At 52.2% G+C, this 23,395-nt stretch overlaps 1 protein-coding gene across 2 annotated transcripts in view; it reads right to left on the reverse strand.

The window, feature by feature from the left end:
* Window positions 1-292: 292 nt before the first annotated feature.
* Window positions 293-23,395, reverse strand: part of DUSP22 (dual specificity phosphatase 22) — a 64,582-nt gene continuing 41,479 nt past the window's right edge. Inside the window, exons 5-8 of one of the 2 annotated variants that reach the window (XM_082637917.1) lie at window positions 21,372-21,446; window positions 19,572-19,743; window positions 19,064-19,136; window positions 293-7,329 (exon numbers count right to left, since the gene is read on the reverse strand). In XM_082637917.1, the coding sequence (XP_082494043.1) occupies window positions 7,307-7,329; window positions 19,064-19,136; window positions 19,572-19,743; window positions 21,372-21,446 (343 nt within the window). In that variant the 3' untranslated portion in view covers window positions 293-7,306. Of the gene's footprint in view, window positions 7,330-18,398; window positions 19,137-19,571; window positions 19,744-21,371; window positions 21,447-23,395 lie in introns of those variants that run through there. The other variant, XM_082637916.1, reaches the window with a different exon arrangement.

A 23,395-nucleotide genomic window follows, 5' to 3' on the forward strand; every position in this document is an offset into this window, starting at 1 on the left:
CCGCTTCCAACTATGTGACCAGCAGTCTTCGAACGGAAGGGTCAGATCTACCTGCCGCCGAGTGACGTGGGGCAGTGGAGCCCTCGGGGCAAACGGGGCTGGAGGAGGGAGCTGGCACCACCCTCTGCTCTCCGTGAGGCAGCCAACGGGAAACGGGTCTCTCCTGGCAGGACCAGTGAAAGGCACCTCTGCTTCCTAAGAGCAGTAGCGTGAAGGCTAAAAATCTTGTTAGAGAGCCATGTGCTCTTTGTCAGAGGAGATGGTGTGTGAATCTGAAAACCAGGGGGCTCAGCATATAGAAGTGACGTCAGCTAAAAATAGCAGTGATTGAAATCCTCTTATTTACAAAAGAAAAGGTCTCAAAGAAGACCTTAGAATGAGAAGGAGGTCACAGAAGGGAGGCTTGAAAAGAGGAGGCAGGTACTGGGGAGGAGGCCGCGGTCAGGACAGAACAGCTTTGTCCCGGGAACGCAGGTTTGGGGGTAAAGTTCCGAAGGGGAACAGTTTCCTGCTGAACTGAGAATTTCCTGCACTCAGAGATTTTTGGTTTGTGCTGGCAGTGAGCATTTCCCAGGGGTCAGAGTATCACCATAGTGGAAGAACAGACACATTCTTACAGGGGAGATGGTGAAGAGGACAAACGACTGCTTCTCTCTGAGGTTCTGGGAGCTTCATCCGTTAATCAATCGTGGAGCCAAGATGCACACAAAGGTAATTCTCAGAACACTTCCCCTCCGCCAGCGAACATCAAATTACTTATGCCCACAATAGTTTGTTTTTTAGTGAGAGTGGGAAGGAGACCTTCACTTAGATCTCCTTCTTTTAATTACCTTTCTATACTCTAGTATCACTTACGTAAAACTCTACCAGCTTTCTCTGTCATCTATCTAACCTGCCTAGAGAGACTGCAGGAGGGCTGTTTGGATGTGTTCACATTGCTTATCTCTAGATGAAGAGGTGGAGATAAGTTTTACTTTTAAAAAATATTTCATATACATGTATACTATTTCAGTAATTAGCATATGTCATTTTTATCTTCAGAAAACAAGCTACGTTTATTTTAAGAGAGAGACAGACAGACCAAGGTTGATCATATTCCAGAGTTTTAGATTCAGGCATTTGATCAACCAAGTTGAATCTTCGGTAAAGGGTGTTGAAACAACTGAGCTGGAGCACAAGTGGAGTTATATCTTTTTTTTTTTTTTTTACAGACTTTCTTTATTTAGAGCAGTTTTAGGTTCACAACAAAATTGAAAGGTACAGAGATCTCCCATGTACCCCTGCCCCTCCCCCCCACAGACACACACACACACACACACGCAGACACACACACACACAGACACACACGCAGACACAGACACACACACGCAGACACACACACACACACGCAGACACACACGCAGACAGACACAGACACACACACAGACACACACACACAGAGCCTCCCCTGCTATCAGCATCCCCACCAGATGATGCAGGTGTTACAATCGATGAACCTATATGGACACCCAGTTATGACATCAGCATCACCCATAGTTCACATCAGGGTCCACTCTCGGTGCTGTGCGTTCTGCAGGTTTGGACAAATGTATAATGATATGTATCCACATTATAACATCATACACAGTATTTGCACTGTCTACTCAACTCCTTCCACTGCCACAACCACTGGTATTTTTATGTTGGGGTTCCAGCTTTTTTTTTTTTAATATTTATTTATTTATTTGGCTGCGTCGGGTCTTAGTTGCGGCACACGGTATTTTGTTGCAGCGTGCGGGCTTCTCTCTGGTTGTGTTGGGCAGGCTCCAGAGCTTGTGGGCTTAGTTGCCCCATGCATGTGGGATCTTAGTTCCCTGACCTGGGATTGAACCCACATCCCCTGCATTGGAAGGTGGATTTGTAACCACTGGACCACCAGGGAAGTCCCTGGGTTACAGCTTTTTAAAGGCCAGATCTCCTTTTGCACTGCTTCTTTCTTTGGAATTTGGATTTACAGAAAACTTCGTTCTAATTTCCAAACTCTACTGCTTAGCAGCTGTGTGGCCCTGATCAACTTGCTCAACCTCTCTGAGCCTAAGCATCCTCAACTGTAATACGGACACAAACTAATTATCTGGCAGCGAAGAATAAATGTGTACAAAGTGTTTACGGTCATGCTGAGGAATGTGCGTGTGCACGTGTGCGTGTGCACGTGTATACGTGTGCGCTGTGTGTGCACGTAGGACTGTACAGGCATATACTGCATATGCAGGTGCCCGTGTGTATACATGTGTGTTATATGTGTGCACACATGTGCATGTACATTCGCATTTTGCCCTCATTTTACTGCCACCGTGTATTTCTGGCAGGCGGTGCTGATGAGACCCAGAGGCAGTGCAGGAGGTCAGATGCAGGGGAGCCTGCAGGAGACCCAGCTCTGCCAGCCCCTGCCGACCAGCACTCCTGCCTGGCCTCCCCTCCCCCGGGGCTGGGGCAGAGCCACCCAATGGGACCCCAGTGTGGTCAGAGCGAGAAGTTACCCAGGGCAGTTGAAACGCACTGTTTATTTGTCAAAGTCCCAAAGGTAACCCTGCCGGGGATGGTTTACCGACTCACAGCACTTGGGTCTCCTCTTACATTCTTAAGCTCCAGAGAACTGTGTTTCTTATTCATCATCACACAAAGCTCAAAAGAACCAAGACAGAATCCCGCCTCCTGGCACCTCAACAACCCCAGAGGAAAAATCGAGCAGTCTGAGGTCCCTGGTCTCGGATAAAACAAAATATTTAAATCCTGACTGATTTCTTCTTTTTCCCAAGAGGGGTTTTATGCTGGGTGATAAGAACTTCTTTAGTTTTGTTTTTGATTTTTGGATCTGTTTCTTTTAATCCCTGCCCCCTGTAAACTTTATTCATTAATGTTAAGAATAACATAGTAGAGTCAAAATTCTGGAGCTGAAGTGGAAAAATATAACCAGAGTACGTAACGTTGGACCCCAAGCACAAAAATTATAGTGCAATTTGTTGCTAAATAAACTTAATGTCCTTCATTAAATTCCTCTATTATAAGCCTCCCAACGATTCCTGCAGTTCCTGGAACTTAAAGCTGTACAAGCCATGCCATTTGCTACTTTTCTGCCGCTAAATTTCCAAAACCAAGTAATACTGAGATCTCAACCAGGAAACAAGAATTGTATACTCTTTTTCCTCACCTTTCTCTCTGGTGGACAGTGCAACCCAATGAATAATATTTTAGGAGATTCCAAAATTTTCCCAAATGGTAAAAAAATTACGTTTCACAAATGAGTTTATATTTTAAACATACATATAAATTAGACAAACGGAATCCCAATTCAGTGATATGCAGTGCAATCAAAGGGAAGGCTCCCGTCAGGCAACACTTGGCTTTAGACATGTACCCTGAGGATAAGAGGGAATTTTGTGAAGCCCAGCCAGGGATTCTTAATTTCAGCACCGCTGACATTTTGGGACAGGTCATTATTCGTGTGAGGATGTTTAGCAGCATCACTGGCCTTTGTCCACCAGATGCCAGCAGCAGCCCCCATCCACGTGTGACAGTCACAGTGCCCCCAGACATCACACAGGCAGGCCCCGTGGAGACCCTCAACTCCAATTAAAAAAAAAAAAAAACAGGCTGTTCAATAAAAAGGAAAGAAACATCAACACAAAATACACCGTGGATGACTCTCAAAAACTTTGTATCAGGAAGGACGCCAGACCCAAAGACCACACACTGTATGGTCCCATTTATAAGAAATAGCCTGCGAGGCAGCTCTACAGAGAAAAGACATGCATCTGTGGGCGGGTGTCAATGTGGGAAGGAGGGTGGTGACACCGCTCTGCATCTGGTTATGGCGACAGCTGCACAGCTTGGTCGGTGTCCCTAACCTCACTGAACAGCACACTTTAGATGTGTGCTATTTACATACAGCATGTCAATTTGACCTCAACAAAGCTGTTTTTAAAAAAACATGAAAAAAACAACAGGAGGGTAAATGTATTGCCCAAGGAAGAATCAAAACAGGGGCCACCCTGATCCCAGCGACTTGCTTTGACTCCGGACAGCAGTCTTCCCAAACAGGGGTCAGAGCCCCGCCTTCTGCTGGCCCGAGCGACCGTTAGAACAAGCCTGAGGTGTTTTTTGCCAAACAGCTGCATCGTCTGTTAGCACCTGATGCCACACAACGGGCTGTGTGGTCAGTGCTGGTGTGTGTCTTTCTATGGAAAACATTGTGTACGCATGGTCACCCATGTCCAACCCAGCCAGGAAGAAGACGGGCAATCAGCAGGGGTCTGCCCTATAAGACCTTCTCCGTTTTCTGTTAGCATGTGAAATAATTCATGGTGAAGCATGCCTAGCGTGACATGAAATGCAAAGGGGGAAAAGGTTTGAAACCCCCCAGAATCCCCCATGGCCGACTCAAACCTCTGTCACAGTTAAAAAAAACAAGTCTATCTCCTTTGGTGTGCCTTAAATAACAGCTGTTGTTGCTATTCAAAGAAATTCTGGGGTCTCTTTTGTTGTAAATGGGACAGCACATGCCTTGGGGAATGGAAATATCCTCTCTTACCTGGAGGGCTAGTCGTTTCCAGGGGTTGGTAACCTGTCTCAGGCGGGAGAGCTTTCCCTGGTCAAGTTATAAATACCTACTTGACCCAATACATACACAGCCCTAAGTGTGTGTATTGAAATTTTTAGAATCTTCAGCTCTGATGGACCCAAGAAAATCGAGAAATGGTGAGAAATTGAGGCTGTTGGGTAAGTTATCCCAAGACCTCATTGTGGCCAAGTTTCGGGTAAAGGAAGGTGTTGATTGTAAATTCACCCCATCTCCTTTAGCTGGAAGCTGTGCGGGCTTGGAAGATATAATTTCAACAATTTAAATTTCCCACAAAGGCCACGCACACAAAAAGATACTTTTCTCTTTTAATGACTCTACATCAGACCCGAGACAAAACACTGAAATTCTGTCTCTATTTTAAGACCCGGTAAACTGAGCACAGGAGAACTCACACTGGCCCTGACGGATATGGCAGCTAGGAAGGCAGGTGACGCCTGCCAACATTTCAGGAAAAATAACTGAACGATAAATAATTCTGATTAGGCCCAACTTCCGAAGTGGGCTGAGGGCAGGAAGGATGCTGATCTACCCAATTAAATCCCACTGGTTTCCTAGAAAATTGTTTGTCTCATGCGTATTCTGTGAAATGTGCACAATTTTACAGCTACGTTTTGCTGAACAGGGTCCAGGCAACAAACACATGTTAAAAATAAGCATCTCCTAAAACATGGGGATAAGAAAAAGGTGACATCGCTAGAGAAGATCCAAGGTCGTGGTTTTTTGCCTACCTCTTTTTTTTTTTTTTTTTTTTTTTTTTTTTTTGTGGTACATGGGCCTCTCACTGCTGTGGCCTCTCCCGTTGCGGAGCACAGGCTCCGGACGCGCAGGCTCGGCGGCCATGGCTCACGGGCCCAGCTGCTCCGCGGCATGTGGGATCCTCCCGGACCGGGGCACGAACCCACGTCCCCCGCATCGGCAGGCAGACCCTCAACCACTGCGCCACCAGGGAAGCCCTGCCTACCTCTTTTTGAAAAATACATAAATATAAGCTTCAGAAGTAATTTTGCAAGTTTTCTTTCCAGATCTTGGCAGTTGTCAAGTGCCAGGATCGGAGCGAGAGGCATATGGCTGGGGTAAAACCCTCACTACCTAAGTGGCGCAGGTTAGGCTATTTTCCAAAATACGAAGTTGTCTTTTACTTCCAAAGGGCATGATGGTTCCCTGCTTTCTTAGCTTTGAGTTTTAAACTTATAGAAACCAAAGAGGGAGGGCGGGGTTACTGATTCAACAACCCAACTGGGTTTATTCTAGCTAAGGAAGTCAGAGATGTATTCACCACTATACTTAACCGTCGTCTGTTAAAATATTTACTCATTGCCTTTTTATAATGGTTGTTATAACTACTTTTCAACTGCCCCATTGTTTCCTTTCCTACACAAACTTTTCTTTTGAAAAAGTCAATTCTTTTCCATGGGCTTGAGAGCTTTTGTTTTGTCTTGTTTTGTTTTGTTTTTGTTTTGTTTTGGGGCAAAACAATTCTGGACAAGAGGAGACTGATTCTTTGGTCTTAAAAGTATGTTAAGATATGTCTGATGATTTGGTGTTAGACGGAACAGCTGTCATTGGTCCAGAGTTGTGTTTGTGAGACCGTGTGACTTGGTGCCGACCTGTGCAGTGTAGACAGCAGCATCCCTCACTCCGCCTGGCAGGTCCCCAGGACCGCAGGGCACTGCTCCTGGACAGTTCATCCCAACCTGGACCAATGTCCCTCCTTCCTGTCTGCTCAGTTCTTGGGCCACCTGCCCCATTACTTCTCCCGGGCAGCTTCTGCCCTGCCTCTGGCTTATTTTCTGCACCTTTGTCTTGGTTCTTCCAGCAGGGTCCCTCCTAGACAGACACCATCTCTACCTGCTGCCCCTTCTAACTGAGATGCCACCCGCTGGCATGTCTAGACCTGTTTAGTGGATCTCAGACACAACCAATTCAAGTCTACAAGCCTCAAGACGATTTCAGATCCACAGTCCTTGAGGAAAGACACTTCCCTGTGTAAATGTATCATGTGGAGACATGACCTGGTCTCTCGTGGACCAGGTAACTGTGGCTTCTTCTGCGATTCAATTCCACTTTATTAATTCATAAATTAATCCACTGGGACCCGACTATGTCACATGATAACGTTGCCTCAACCTTGGTTTCTAAATCATTTTGGCAGCTTATCTTCGTTTTGCTCACATGGAGAGCTCGTTGCTCATTGGTTCCAGCATGGTATAGAGCAAAGACCAATGGACTACGAGTCAGACCTGAGTTCTCGGTCCTGTTCTGCTACTTAGCAGCTGAACGTGGGTGCTGGTGATTCCACAGCTTTGCTGGGAAAATGAATTAATGTACGTGAAGGTGCTCTCTGTATGGAAACACTTTATGAAGCGTTATAGGATTTACAAAATAAAAGTAATTTTCTGAATGGCACTGTAGACTTCTTTCATTTTGTGAGGGAAAACAAATTTTCATAATCTCAGGAAGAAGCTATTGAACAGAAAATCTAGAGAGTCTGGACTTTTCCCAGAGAACTCTGAAGAAAAGAAGTGGTAAAATAGAATAGATATGTCTGGAGACTGTAATACAGTAAAGCACTTCAGATCCGATCGAGAGGCTGCACAGGAGCCTGGCCGCCAGCAGGCTGGCTTACGGTGCAACATCCCGGTCGCCCGACGTCAGCTCGTGTCTTTTCCAAAGAGGTGTGTGATTCTAGGACCAGAAGTTGTGCTTCTCTAGAGAGAAGAAAAGTGGCTTTAAGCAACCGTTTCAGCTGGTACCGTGAACTTTGTCCAGAGCTAGTTTCACAGCAAACAATCAGCATCAAAACTCTTCTGAGAAATGAATGTAAATTGTGAGAAAGGCAGTGAATGAAGAAATCCAGGAAACAGAACAAGGCTATCAGGTAGCAAGTGCATGGATTGGAGTGAAAGGTAACAAGAATGAGGTGCACGGTACTGTAAGGAATATGTAAGAGTGTAAAAATCCAAGCCACAGGAAGGTAGCTGGAGCCAGAAACGTGTGGCTGGGCTCTGGCTGCGGCTGCAGAAGGGAGCTGCAGAGGAGACCCCGGAACAGGCCTCTCCTCTGCACCAGAGGCACCCTGCACCCTGGGGGGACACATGGGCTCGGCTGGGCGGGGACCTGGCCCAGGGCTGTGAGCACAGCGGGGCCACCAATAGTTTTGACTGACTGACTTAAATACAGAAAAAGGAAATAAACATGTCAGCAGAATTATTTTTTTAGCTTAAGCAGCAAAATAAAATAAGATTAGGGTCCTAGTGGTGAGGCCTTGATAAAAAGAATGTTTAAGAGGCTAAGATTCATTTCCCAGAACATTTGACTTTTATGTATTTATTTTTTTAAAGAAACGCTCAGAAACAAATGATGTCAGCACACAGGGGAGGTTACGAAACTCCAGGTGGGCTGAACGGGGTCCTGCCTGGTCCACAGTGGGCTCAGATTCCTAGTTTCCAAGGTGCTAACTGTATGGGGGCAAACGAGGTCCTGAGCACGTTTCTGAAAACTGGGTGGGTGGGTAGGCAGGACCCGGTGAGCAGAGGGGCTCCTGTCCTCCGTCGCATGGCTCAGCCCGCCCTCTCGCGAGCCCGAAAGTGAAGATGGGGCTCCCACAGTGCAGTCGTGAGGGGCCAGGAGGGAAGCACAGACCGGGGCCTGGGGTCTGGGGAGCGAGCAGGGCAGAGCTGGGGCCTCTGAGGTGCCCTGCTCGGTGCTTGCTGGCCCAAGGGGGCAGGACAGCTGATGGGAGCGAGACTCCCGGGAGCTATGACCCCGAGACTCAGGCACCTGCTGCGAGCCAGGCCCCGCCCCCGGGCCCCGCCCCCAGGGAGCTGAGGGCCTGCTGCCGAGGCTGGTACTCCCACCTTAGAAATGCATTTGGTGAGCGACAAGGATTCACTGTGCAGCACAGGGAGCTCTACTCAGTATCTTGTAATAACTTACAATGGAAAAGAATGTGAAAAAAGTAGGTAAAACGGAGTCATTTTGCTGTACACTTGAGCTAACACAATATTGTAAATCAACTAAACTTCAGTAAAGAAAAGAAAGAAATGCACTTGATTTTTGGCACAGGGGAAGGGCATATGCTTTATGACTGGGATTCATCAAAATCTCACAAACACTTAAATTAGGTCCCTCACCAAACAGAGGAGCATCATGATTTTTGCAGTAGAGGAGATAGTCGTAATAAGTTGTATGTACGTAGAATTATTATATATCTGAGCCTCTGAAATGCACAAGGAGAGACGGCAATTTAAAGTCACACTGATGGGAGGGGGGGGATGCCTCACCTCCGCTCACCTCTTGTGAAGTGCAGATTATCATATGTGAGCCTCTTAATGGAAGGGACACCCACAGGAGAACACTGCACAGGAAACATAGAGCAGCTTTCTCACCGAGGGTCCCCCAAAATAACAAGAGTAATCTTCAATTATCTTTGAAGAAAGGACCAGAAAAAATGAACATTTGAAAAATCAGAGAATATTCATTATGTTTTCACTTGTGCCTCTACAGAGAATGAAATAGAAACAGATTAGTGAAGTCTCGGGTATTAGGAAACGTGAAAAAAACCAAATCAGAATGGGGTCGGGGGACCCACGCACCTAGGCTGCAGTAAAACCAGTGGGCTTCAGGGCCTCAGTGTTTCCTAGGGACCTTGTGAGCACAGGTCCACACAGCATATATGACACCAGGGTCCTCTGTGTGACAGCCAGTAATGGTCACGGAATTAAACAAAAAAGAATACGGGACAGAAAAGAAACACGTGCTGTTAAAAATGTTCTTGCTGAATTTTATACTTATCATTCCAGTAAATAAATGAGAAGAAAAATAAAATAAATGTCACAGAAAAAAGAAGGAAAAGTCATGGACTAACACTGTTCAATTGCAATGAAGTATATTTTGAAAATTGGGGAAATACACATGTACCGATATGTTGGTCTGTCACATTAATGAATAATGACAATTTGTTTTAAAGCCTTAGCTTTTGCAAATTTGTTGCAAAAGTTAACAAACCAACATAAGGCGAACCGAGCTTCTCTTTATGTCAGATTTGTCAATCTATCTTCACTCATCATTGATCACAGACCTCTTGCTTTAATTTTGAAAAATTTCTTTCATGTTAAGCAACAGATATATCGATACAAATAGTTAGGAAAAGTTTTAAAAGCATAAAATTGGGAGAGATTCATAGAAAACCCATTTCACATCAAATTCCATAAATAGCATGTCTATGTGTCTTGGGGACCAATTCTGGTAGCTTTCAAATACCTCTCCAGCCCCAAAATTGTAAAGGCAAGTACACATTCAGGTGGTTACACAGGGGCTGCCCTTGGTTATTTCAAATCTACTCTGCAGGCTGGAGACCAAACTGCCCCCATGGGGCTCGGATTCCAAGTCTTTCTGAATTTAGTGAAAAAGAAAAAGGCAAAACTAAGACTAGCTGATTCCCTCTGTGCCGGTGCTGCCTGTTAACTGGGATTCTCTACATTCACATCGTGTAGAAAACATTGTTAATAAAGATGATGTAATAAAAACACCCACATCTAAAGGTGATGTAATATTATTAAGACTCTACAGCAGACACAGCCGTTATTTAGACTTGGATCAACCAAAGAAATTTTGGGAGAGGAGTATCTTAGCACTGGAATGGTTTCGGAGTGCTGGCTCTTGGTAGACAGATCAACGTTCAGTTGTTTATTACTAAAAGTTATTTGTAGTCAGTGCTCTGTGGCCAGTGCGTCTCCACATCTCCTGCACTGGGAGCGGTGAGGCCTTGCTGCCCCCCTGGAGGGACGGCTGTGAGGAGGGGCAGAAGGGACTCCCCAAGTCCTGGTGCCGCATCTGGGGGTGGGGAGGGGACTTCAGGTCGCCAGGGGCACCCGGTGACCATGCTGCCTGGAAGCTCCAGCTCTGGAGTCTGGAGTTCGGCTGAAGCATTTCGGCGGCCCTGCCGGGGACACCCTTGTGCAGAAGTACCTCTGCAGGGTCGCACTGCAGCACCTGGGGACCTCGGAGAGCGGCCGGGCCGCCCCAGCCTGTATACACGGTGAGCGCAGCCCGGCTCGGGCCACTCTCTGGGGCCGCCGGCCCCGCCCCCGGCCTGATAGCCCCTTGCCCCGCCAGCCTCCTCCCCCTCCCGTTACAGGCGATACCCGCCAGTCACCTTTGGCACCTGACCCTCTGCCTCTGGGGAACCCACACCAGCACCGCCCGCCACTACTTCAAGGTGCCGATGACCTACCTACGTCAGTCCCCCTGCCTGGTGGATTCCTATCTGGGAAGGTCCCGCGGGAGCCCATCGGGCTGACGCCTGCCCTTCCTCACAGCTCTTCCCCCCGCCTCCAGCCCATCCTGCCCGCCAGTCATAGCCAGGCCCCCAGATGCCCTGCACATCTGCTTCCAAGTGCACCTGGCCGTGCCGCCCCCCTCGTTCACCCTCCGCCCAGCAGGCCCTTGACTCCCCTCTCTTTCCAGCCCCAGCCAGCGCACCCTCCACTGCAGGGGCCTCCTGGCCTGCATTTGTGCTTCTAGCTCAGCATTTGCTCACAGGACATTCCGGAGTGACTGCCCCCTCTCCCCAACTCAGTTAAAAAGCCTCTGAAGGCAGGGCCGCCAAGCCTGGCTCCTCTCCTCCCCCATGGCGGCCTGCACAAGCTGGGCGCCTGCACGAGCTGCTGGGCGCCTGCACGAGCTGGGCACTGGGGCCTGACTGAGGCACGCAGTGCATCCTCCCCCGCCCTTCACAGGGGGGCACAGTTCATAGCAGATGTCAGAGGCCACCCGACCCTGCTGGCCTTCCCTTGGAAGGTGTCATTTCTCCAGATGGGCCACAGGAAGTACAGATCGGGGGGCACACTGGGCACATTGGCAGGCATGGATGTTTCTAGGATGCGTTTTAAAGATGAAAGCGGTGAGTCACAGGCCAAGCCCCCGACAGCATGCTTCTGGGGCAAAGTGTGGAGGAGAACCCAGGCTCCTCTCTCAGACCCACTTTTAGCATCAGCTGCTGACACTGATACTTCTTGGAAGCCCGTGGTACTTCCTCTTCCTACGGCGGAGTCTCCATCCCACCCATGCTGAGGGCCAGGGCTGCCTGTAGGAAGGAGTCTGGCCCACGGCGAGCAGAATACCCTGCCAGCCAGCATCCCGTTGGGTCTGGGGAGTCAGGACAGGACACGGGACGGGAAGCTTCTTCTGCCCCCAGCCTTCCCGTCCTTCTTGAAGACCTGCCCTGCCCCCCTGCTCCCAGCCCTGCCCTCAGCCCCAAAGTCGGAAGGAGGCCCCCAGTTCCTTCAGCACCCACTGTTGCTTCCCCTGCCTCTGTCCTTGATGAGTCTCCACTGAGTTATCTGAGCTGAATAGCAGCAACTCCCTGGGCTTCTTGCACACACACCGCCCCCCCCCACCCCGGAGCCCCTCCGCTTGTGTAACACTGCATCTCAAGGACAGAACACCACCTGCTTCGGGTGCTGGGCTCCCAGCACCAACCCCACTCTGGTCCAATTCCGTGTTCCTGCAAAGGGCCTCCTGGGGCGTCACGACACCCCGGGACTCTGCCCGCCACCCTGGGAGGAATCAGGAAGGCCCAGTGGAGGCACGTATGGTGGACACAGCGCCCACGCAAGGGGACGTGGTGGAAAGAAAGGCTCCCCTCGTGCCTCGCCTGTGCTACCCCGTCTCCCCATGCGGCCCCGACCTCAGGAGAGGACTCCAGCATGGCTGCCCGCACCCACTGGCATTGCCCCAGGGATGCTGGCGTTTACAAGGGAGTGGTGGCCTTGGCGCAGTGGGGTCAGGCTGCTTGGACTCCAGGCCTCACTCTGCCACTTTCTGGCCTCAGACTGGGCAACACTCAAGTTCTCTAGAATTTCTAGAGTTTCTTCATCTCAAAATTGGGGATAAAAGTAAAACCTATGTGACAAGATTGTCGAGAGGATGTGGTTTCGGGAACATCACACACTAAGTGCTCAGTGACTGTTGACCATCCAGAGGCTGCCTGTCCTGTCAGATGGCGGGAGGGGGGCCAAAGGGGCCTTCCTGGACCATAAGGGGCCACCCCGGGGGGCTGCGAGGTGGGCTCTGGCCGTCCAGCCCCGCTCATCCCTCCCAGGGAGTCTCTTTCAGGCGGGTCTGAGAAGAAGTCCCCACGGAGTGGGCTGCCTCCTCGGGGGCTCCCAAGGTGTTCCAGGGAACTGGGGTCGCAGCGGACTTCTACCAGGCCACCTGGTCACGGGTCCAGGCCTCGGCTGCACTCTCCCGGCCCGGTACCACCTCTGCCCCGAGCTGCGCATCGGTACCCGCAGCTCCGAGCTCCCAGCAGCGGATGACTCAGGAGGGGCCCTCGTGCCGCGGGAATGGCCCACCGTGCAGCACACCTGAGATGCACCTGATCTCACACCGTCCTGCTGTTCCTGTTGGCATCTGTGTGCTTCACACACACCAAGGGGAATGGGACGTCCGGCAGAGCCGGGCCGGGCCTCTCTGGATGCCCTCTGAGGAAGCTGGGCACCCGTGGCCTCTTGCTGTGAAGGGCACACCCCTTGCAAAGCAGGTGACATTTCTCTGGGGCACGTGGAGGCCTTTTGATTATTATTTTCCAAAAAGGCCCCCATCAGTGCCTTGGGGAAATCCAGAGCCGACTGACAGGCAGGGCCGCTTGCCAGAAAGCATGGTTCCTGTTGGTGTTGGTCTGGCCACGTCTGGGGCAAGTGGACTCTGTCCCTCTCTGCGGCCGGAGGGACACACATGTCAAGGTCCCATCACACACGTGCTCATCGTGAGAGTGTCTGGGGGGCCAGGCCCCGACCCCCGTGAGCTGATGTGTCTCCCTGGGTCGAGCTCACAAAACGACTTGGCATGGTCAGGGATGTTTCCAAAAACCGTCCCGAACCATCGATACTAGAACGGAGTGTTCTCCCCCAGAACCAGCCCCCCTGCCCCGTCTAGTTTTCCTACACAGGCCTTGGTATAAAGCACGTTCTCAGGTCTGACCCCATCCCCACAGACGCAGCACACCGCCTGGATCAGAACACCGGCAGCCTGTGCTCAGTCAAGGCTGACAGAGCCCTTTACACACCCACTCTCACAACTGAACCAGAAGCTTCAGGAAACGAACTGCGAACTGTTAACTCCTGATAATTGTCTGGAGCCAAAATACACCAGACTTGCAGGTGTTTGTTCAGCCGTGGACGGCAACGCTTCCCCGACAGGGAGCCCAGAGCGGCCCCGCGGCCCCGCGTCGAGGCGGTGGAGCCCAGGCTGCAAAAGAGAACGCTAATTCTGATACTGGCTGCGATAATCACGTCCCACTGTTGCAGCTGGGAGGAAACAAGAGAGCAAAGCGTCCCGGTGACATGCAGCCGGGTGTCACTGGATTCAAGCACCTGACAGCCTGGGTGTCCTAGCTGGGGGCCTAGCGAGACCCTAGTAAATCCTCAGAAGGGACAGTGAACATTCTCAAGCCTCTGGGGACAAGTCAAAGGCCGTTTCTTTTTTTTTTTTTTTTCCCCTCCCTTTCTCTGGGCAATAAAAAGGAAAGGGAAGAGGAACTTCCCTCCGAAGTCTTGGTGATTTCTTCTTAAGTACATCTATAAATACAAGCGTGTTGAAAGCACATTCTCGATAAAATTATTAATAACGCAGGGTCAGGATGGGAGGGGTCACCTAATGTGGGATCACAGGATATTGAGACTTAGCATGTTCCCTATTTTCAAGACTAGATGCTGGTGTGCAGGGCAGCCTGTCGTGACCAGCTCTGACTTTCCCTGGGCGCCCAGGTTCTGCTGCCTAAGGTCCCAAGGCCCCTTGATGTGGCCCACATGGCTCCCCTGAAGCCTAAGGAGTCCTCTAAAATAAAAGTTAAGAACAGAACACAGCTGTGTGCACACACACGCATGCACAGCAGTCCCTGGAATTTGTAGGCTGTCTCATGCACCAGCAAAAGGAAGCAGCCCCAGAAGTTGGAAGTGGGGTCCCTTGCTGAGACGGAAGCTGGAGAGAACCAGCACCCCATACATAAAAAAGCCCCCAGTGGGAACCTATCCCCAGGGAGAAGCCCAAGGTTGACAAAGTTGCTCTGAGAGACGTGAGTTAAGTTAGAGAACCAGCTCAGGCAGAGGGAGCGCGGACCAGGGTGGCTGCTGAGAACGAGGACAGGGACGTAGGAGGCTGGAGGCTGCAGAAATGCTCCAGGGCGCTATGGCAACAGCACGCCTCTCTGGATACGCCTGTCAGGACACCCCGCCCCCAGATCTCAGCCCCACATCCGGGAGCGTAGGGAGATACCTCAGGACTAATTTACAAGGTGCTTTACTCCTTTTTTCCCCCACTTTATTGAGATAGAACTGACATATAACATTGTGTAAGTTAAGGTATACAGCATGTTGGCTTCCAAAAATCTGATAATGAAAGACAGCCTAGTTAGGGGATAAAATTAGTCTTCATAAAGCTAATGTTTTTTCTTTCACAATAAATTAATAAATTGGACATTTGGATTGGACATGAATTGTCACAAGTATGGTGCCTGGGACTCTGTTCCGGGTCTGTAGACAGACTTGAGCCCCTGGTGCGCGAAGCTGGGTGCCAGCAGGGGGTGAGCCCCGTGGATGCCTCTGGCCAGTGGCCCCTTCAGTCTGCCCTCAACGTGCCAGAGTCCACACCCTACCTCGGTGTGGGAAGAGCCATCGCCGGGGAAGCAAGCCCCGCACGGGCTCTGGTCCTGGGAGCACTGGCCTCCCCCTCCCCAGTCTCCCTCAAGCCCCTTCGCCTCCACACCAAAGCCCCGCTCTGGGCGCCACGACTGTCGCCTGGATGGCCGTGATTGCTGCCTCCCGACAGGCCCCCAGCGTGGGCCCCCTTCCCCCGCACCATCATGATACCCGCCTGCCCAGCACGTTCGGCAAGCCCCACTCTGTGCCCGCAAAACGGTGTCCACGCGCTTGCAAGGCTCCACGCCTGGGGACCAGACCCTGGGAAGCTGCAGGGCACCCGCCCTCTGAGCTTGGTCAGCTCCAGGGCTGGTGTGAGAAGGAAACCAGTTACTGTACCAAGCAGAGAGCGAAAGCCTGGGCCTTTGCCTGTTTCTGCAGCTTTGTCTGCACCTCTCATCAGCACCCACCCGTGCCTGCTCTGGTCACCCAGAGTGACTGTGCCTCTCCTGCACACAGGCCAGGCCCCTGCCTGGACTGCCCCGCACCCACTGTGCCAGCCAACTCCAGCACTCATGCTTCAGGCCCCGACGAGGTACCACCTCCTCTGAGATGCCGTCCTGGGACACGACCTCCCTCACCCAAACTGGAATGGCCTCTCTGCTCCCTTCCCCACACACAGCACCAGGAGCACTTACACCCCTGCGTATGGCCTGCTCTGTAACCGCCAGTTTTCCTAACTGCCAACCCCACCAAGCTAGTCTTTCTGAGAATCAGGGGTGGGTCTGTGCATCCTGCCTGAGTCCCAGAGCACCTGCTGGGATGAATAAGCATTTCTCAAGCAAACTGGCAAATGAACGAAGAGAGGCAGTGCAGGTCTCCTCCACCACGGGCCACGATCCTGAGACCCAGGCTGGACAGACCTGTGTTCAAAGAACATCACAGAAAAGACAGCCTAAAGAAACTGCCAGGGCCACGATCCCCTCCTCTAACAAGGCAAGGCCCTTGGGGCAGGGGGGTTCACCGTCCCCATGTCCATGTGACCTGAACACCTGCTCTGGTCTCGGAGAAGGGGCCTCTGCCTCTAACATCTAAGCACGGTCAATACCATCCTAACGGAAACGTCCGTGTGCTTTTGGCCACCACCCACCATGACCCCAAACAAATCCTCCAGAGAGACTGGGGGGAGCGGGCAGAGGTTTTGGCTCGGACGGCCGTGCACACGGCAGCGGTGCTGGCTCTCCCAGGGGCCCTGGCGTTAGAGCCTCACAAACCTCTAAGTGCAAAGCCCAGGGCACTCTGCCCCTCCCTCTCACACTGCACACTGACTTGAGATCAGAAGACCCAGGTTCAGGTAAAGTAGCACTAGCGTTTTTAGTTTGCGGTGTGTTTCTTGGCCTCTCTGAGCCTCGAGTGAATGAATAATACCTTCTCTGTGGGTTTATACAGCTTCAAAGTGATAGTTCGTGACCCGCAGAGCACTGATTACAGGTGATTGTCGTGGGTGCCACGAGGGGTAGGGGAGCCCACAGGGTTGGGGCCATCACCAGAAACCCTGCTTCCCTCATGCTGTTTCCTCATGCCCCCTGGCATGCCCTCACAGGTGGGCAGTGGAGACACCTCAGGGCCTCGAGGCCTGGCACCTCCACCTGGATGACCTGTTCGTCACCCCGGTAGGCCTGTTAAGTCAGCATAAGCATTGTGATGCCTGTCCTCCCACACCCATCAGGGGCCGTTCTGGCACAAAGTGTCCTGCCCCGAGCCCTTGCCAGGAGCGTCCAGGCACTGCAGACGCAGCGCACAGGTCAAGCCTCCTTCCGCCACTGAGCCCACGCACCTCAGCTCCTGTGATCCCACCAGACCTCTCCTTTAAGTAAAACGTTCCATTGCCTTCTCCCCCCGCTGGAGTGAGTTAGACGAGAGAACGTTGGGAAACTGACTTCAAGTGGTCTTCACACCAGGTAGTGTCCTTCACAGTGAAGCTGAGACTGGAGTTGGAAGATGGCCCTGCGCACCCCGGACTTCCCTCTGCTCAAGCGGGGGACCTGCTTTCTCTCCCAGGGAAAGTAGTTCACATCTCCTGCCATCACTACCCTCCTTCCGGAGGAAGGCAGTGGCCTTAAAATAAAGCAGCGTCACTGCCAGGGGCAGCCTCCGAACGTGCCTCGCGGCACCCGTGGCAGAAGCAAGTGGGATCCACACCCCAGCTGAGGGCGGGCGTAGCGCGTGCAGCACACGTGTGGTGGAGGCGAGACCCCAGGACGAGACAGCCCAGGAGACAGTCCCCAGGGGCAGGTGTGCCCAGCAGGGTCCTCAGGAGTGGCGACGGGGATCACCGCATGGTCACCGGGTGGGAGCAGCAGGGCTCCGGGCAAAGAAGGAGCCGCAGTAGGGGAATCAGGTAAAAATCCTTCCCTTGTCAAAGAGGACGCGTAGTTCCCAAGGTACGATGACACAATTGCATATGTATTGTTTAAAATGAAAACAGGCGAGTTCACAAATTACCTCTGGACACTGAAAAATGAACTCTGGTTGCTTTCCTTCTGGGCAGCACCTAAACTCTGGCTTTGCAATATTTCAGGTACATTACAGTCTTCTGAGAGAGGCCCAGTACTTCAGAATCCCTGGGGTGGCCGTGGAGAAAGAATGTTACTGGCGACCGATATTAGGACAACATGTCAGGTTACAGGAATAGAGCTAGGCGTTCACATTGTGCCCTCATTTAAGCCTTCAAGCTGACTCCTAAATACTTCTTCTGTTAACATATTTACATTTCTTTTTGGTTTAAGGAAAACATCACTTTAGAGCAAACTGTCTCGGCTGTAGGTGAGAAGCTCCGCGGCTGTGCTTTCCTTTCTTGCTGCACATCTGGGGCCTGCGCGAGTGTGGAGCCTGCCAGCCGGCTTGGCCTGACGTCGGATTTACCCACCGCAAAGTGCTCCCAAAGCCCGCGTCAGAAGCTTCGAGGGGCCCAATGACATGATCCTTTTCCCTTTGGCTTCAAAAGCAATCGTGACCAAACGCTTTCAACCGTGAGGCGGAGTTGATTGGAATAATGAGAAACACTTTTTCAAACACCATTTCCTGAGGTAGCTGAGATCAAAGCCCAAACCCACAGCAGACACGCAGGCGCTTAATAAGTGCTCAGGCATTTTACATGTATTTTTAAGTGCAAACCGTGACAGTGCCTTCCCAAACCCCAAAGGTGCATGCAAGCCTTGCGAAGAGGCCCCCAGAGTGAGAGCAGCGGGGGGCTGGGAGGAGGGGAAGCCGGATGGGGGCCGAGGGCGGGCGTCTGGGGTGCTGCCCACACGACCGAAGGGCAGGTGGTTCAGGCGGGCACCACCGAGTAGGGCGTGGAAGGGCAGGGCTGGGCAGGGCCGGCTGCAGCAGGGGGCCCTCCACGGCCACCTCCAAGTGCCTTCCAGCCGACCTCGCCCGGGGAAAGGCCGTGAGGCCGCCGCCGGCAGTGCGGCTTTCACGGCAGCTCCCGCAGCGCGCACATTCAGGACTCACGCTCACTCACTCACACACGCGCGCGCGCGCGCACGCTCCCCAGCCTGCCCACGGGTGCGAGGCAGCGGCGTCTGGGCGGCGCAGAAGCTGGGGGTGGGGCTGCTGGGGTCTCGGGGAGGGCCTGGATCCACCGGGACACCCCTTCCTGTCTGCGGGCAGGGGCGCCGAGGGCTCGGCTAGGTCTCCGTGGTGCAGCCGCCGTAGGCCAGAGGAGGTGAGGCGGGGAGGCCACCCCAGCGCCTGGCGCCAGGCGGGGGCTCCGCGCGCCCCTGCTCTTTGTATTTACCCAGAATGCCTCTGGCTTCTTCTGCATCCCGCAAAGGGCTCTCTCCGTACTCCTCCTTCAGCCACTGGCGGAACTGGAGAAGTGAAACAAGCCAGGACGTCACACAGCTCATCCCCTACACTCCCACCTGTTACCTGATGGTGCAGGTTTGCCCCTATGAACAGGGGCCCAAGGGGCATCGGGCAGTCAGCTCTGAGGCTGGCCAGCCAGTGTCTAGCAAGAGAAATGACTGCTTCTTCCAGGTTCTGGCCTGAGAATGTGAAAGCAAGCCTGACCAAGGAAATGGCACTTGACCCCAAGGCAGAGAAACAGAAGCTAACATGGGGCCTGAGGACGGTGGGAAAAGGGAATGATCGCAGCGGCTGGTGGACGAGGGGCCAGTGATGCTGCAGAGGGGCTGAAGGGGTGTCCTCGGACCAGCCAACCTACGGGGGCCTTTCCAGCCGCCTCCACAAGTCCAGGTGGGCATGGAAGGACGGAGGTGTGTTCCCAGCCCCTGAGCGCCCACCTGATGCACCTGGTGCTCCTCAAACTCCTGCAGCTGCCTCTGGAAGCCCAGGTTGGGGTTTGCACAGGACCTCCCCGCACGCACAGTGCGCAGGGCATCTTCCCAGCCGAAGTCGGTGACCGTCATGATGTATGCGACCACCAGAGTCACACTCCTGGAGACGCCGGCCAGGCTGCAGGGCCAAGAACCACACAGGCAAGGGAGGGTCGGGGGCTCTGAGGCTCACTGAGGAAGCCTTCCTGCCTTGGAGTGCGAGTGGACAGCACGCCAGCACATTACTAGGAAATTACTCAGAACATACCAGCTCTCCCTACTTTATGACACTAGAACCTCAGGCATCCTTTACCTGTGTAGCCTCATTGTTTCATTGGTTTTCTACCGGCTGTGTCTCTGGACACTTCATTTTCTGATTCTCTGTTGCTCCTGAGCTCCTCTTCAGATAGTCCCCATTTCCCTGGACAGATAAAGTAACTAAAGGACATCCAGGGACTGGACGGGTCCAGGATCTGAGCAACAAACCCAGGTATAATCTGCAGCCGTTTAGACAGCTTCACGTCTTTAAAGTCTGGTTTTCTTAGGGATATAAGGGCCAAGTCTATAACTTAAAAAACTCATTAAATACAGAAGCCCTTACCAAATATTTTGTGATCCTCTTCACATACATAAGCAGAATGCCAGCGTGGGCACGCTCTGCAGGCCATAACGGTCAATTTTCTCTCACAGGCTGAGTAAGGGGACTGATTTTAAATGCACATGCAAATTACGGCGGTCCCAGAGAGGTTGTGCTGCGTCAGACTTGGAGTGCTCAGCAACGGTTTAAGATGGGGAAGTTTAGCACATTTCTCATTTTTAGAAAAGCCTATCTTCAGATTGACACAACTGTATGAGATACAAATTCCTAGAATATCAGGCCTGCACATATTCAAATATAAATAATAGTAAAAAACCACTCTCAAGTAGCGGTTCTTCCTGTGTATCAGAAAAACTGAGAGAGCGTTAAAAAAAAATACATACTCTTGGGCTGCACCCGGGCAGATGCTAACTCACCAGGCACAGGACTCCAGAGCCCCTTGAAACGGCTCTGACTGCACCGCAAAGTGTTTTGAAGCAAATGTGAGCAAATGTCACAAAACCTGCACTTTGTGTTTATTACATGTCCTGCTCTTTGTAAAAGTAAAACGAAAATGGGCAGCGATGGAACAGGGGCCCACATTCCCCGAGTCCTTGCGATGCGTCGGGTGCAGGGCACTGTGCTTGAGTTCTGGTTTCAGAGCAGCCTTCTCTGCACCATCTGAGCACAGGTGTATGTGTATGTACCACACAGACGGCAGCTGAATGCAGGCGGATAGCTGCATAGGAACTGCTCAATTCTAAGGGTCTGTGCAGTTCTCTTTAAAGCAAGGTATAAGCCCCAAACACATAAAAGCTCCAATCTATAAACTGAGAAGAAATGGGCATTTTGGTGCGACAGTAACGCAATGCTAAACACCCACACATGCCATCAAAACTCTCCAGCAAGAAGCAGTGTTTTGCATGGGCACTGGGCGGAGCCCGTATTCTGACGGGATCTCGGAGGAAGGCTGGAAAAGGAGTGTCTGTGTCGTGACCTCAACGGTGCCTGCAGAAACCTAACTGAGAAAATGAAAATCCTAAGTGAAAAGGAAAGAAAGAATGTACGGTTCTCTCCGCACAAAAGCAAACAATGGCTAACAAACAGGTGGGGTCAGGTGGGGTGTGCACTGGGCGTTTGGGGGAGGTGAGCAGAACAGGCCCGGGGTCATCTGGCAGGGGCACACGTACCAGTGAACAAGGCAGCCCTCACCTCGCAGGCGGCACTCGTGGATGAATTGAATACTTTCTTTGAAATGTCTTGTCCTGGGGTGAGGAAAAAGGAGAGACGTGACATCTCTGTATTTTACTCAACATATGATGAAAAGAAAAATCCACTGAGGTTTATTGTAAAGGTCTTGAGTTCACAGCTTCAGACCCCAGTCACCGCCCGGGGCTGGAACGGCCTCAGCTTTGAATCCGACCCACACTGCTGAGGTCTGGGAGGGCAGCCCATCCGCTGGAATTTTCAGAAGTTCTCTGCAAGGGATCCCTGAAACACACAGTTGCCACTGACTTGTTGGGGGGTGGGTCCTGCCCAGCCCCATGGTCAGTTTGGGTCCCTCAACACTCAGCAGTACAGTGACCTGCTTACCAGTCACCCAGGCGAGGGAGGTGCCCACCCAGTGTGGGCTCCCTGAGCCCTAAAGCTAGTTCACTTCTGACCGTCTGTGGATAGGTCCTGTCTGCCCGTCCTCCAGGCCGGGGAAGGGGAACTGCAGCTCCAGGCCCGCTCGGCCTCACCGGATGGACTTCTGGAACATCACCTGGCTTCCCTTAACCTCACTTAGAAAGTGGGAGCTACGTGTCACAGGCTGGGATGAAGAAACATACACCAGTGTGCTTTGCAAACTCTGAGGTCCTGCATGAAGATGAAACCATGATCGTTTCTCCTGACCCTCGGCTTTTACACGACCCCCTTCCCCTGCCCCGGGTTCCTGCCCAGCTGTGTGCACGAGCATGTTCTAGATGGGTAGGTGGTTAAGTACAAGTACTCTGAGGGGAACTGCAGAGTACATGCTTCTCAATGTCTCCTGCCTTTGAAGGGCTTATAATGCAGCAAAACACCTAAAGGTGCCCATGGACTAAAGTCACAATACCTACTGAGTACTGATTATTCAGCAGGGACTCTGCTAAGATGCAAGAGATTCAGAGCTGAATAAAGTGTAGTTCCCAGCCACCCAAACTACGTCAGCTGTCTCACGTCAGGGTGAATGAATCTAGTAAGAATGGGGAAATTCAGGTGGTGGGACAAACAAACTCAGCCAGCTACTGACTGCAGAAGGCAGCAACCTAAGTGCCGGTGCCCGGCTAGATTAGGGCAGCTGGCACAGAGGAAACTGTAGTGGCAGGCCTGATGCCACCATGTGTGGAGGGGCCAGGGTCCCACCCACAGACTCTAGACTCTCCCCTGAAACCTGACTATAGAGCAGGGCAAGGGGTGCTTCTGCTGACTTTCCCAGGGGCAAACGCTCCCAGTGTAAACAAACGTACAAAGTGAGCAGGGCGCCGCAACGCTACTCCTCCAAACTGACTTGTTGTGAATCAGGCAAGGAAAGATTCCTGCTGTGATCCTGAAATCCGAGGAGACCTCCTCGGAGCAGGGCTGCGAGGCAGAAGCCAGGAAGGCCAGGCAGCAGAGCAGGGAGGGGCAGAGGGTGTGGCCCTGGAGGCAAGGCTGCCCTGCGCAGGCAGGAGTGATGCCGCCCACCCCGTCTCCCAGCAGGCGGAGCTGGCGGTGAACTCTTCTGATGACTGGGAAGCGCTGGGGCTGAGGGGGTCTCCTCCGTCACCCTGAGGCTGTCGGGGCAGCAGTTCCCAGTCCCTCGGAGGCCCGTCTTCCCTCCAGTTCCGGCCACAGAGAAGTAAAGGGGACGCTGTGGGCTGGGGGCCCCTCCTGATAAAAGGAAGGGCATCTCTGCCCCAGGCTTCCTGCCAGGGGACTGGGAAGTGGCTCGTGCCCAGAGTTGCGTCAGCCGCTCTGCGACCACAGGTGGCAGGCCTCCGGGGTGGAAGGGGGCTCCAGGAGCTGCTGCCCAGACCTGGAGCACCCACCCCAGGCTTCTTGGGCAGGGAGTGAAGTACATCAATGTCTTTATAACTTAAAACACTGTCAATCAGATATTCTGCTATTTACAGCCAAGCACTGTCTACCCGATATTAACAAGTGCGACGGTTTTAAAGACACTGAGCCACTCACGTGGCCGAGGAGTGGC

The sequence above is a fragment of the Mesoplodon mirus genome, assembly GCF_964341445.2.
Source record: "Mesoplodon mirus genome assembly, chromosome: 12".
NCBI lineage: Eukaryota > Metazoa > Chordata > Mammalia > Artiodactyla > Ziphiidae > Mesoplodon > Mesoplodon mirus.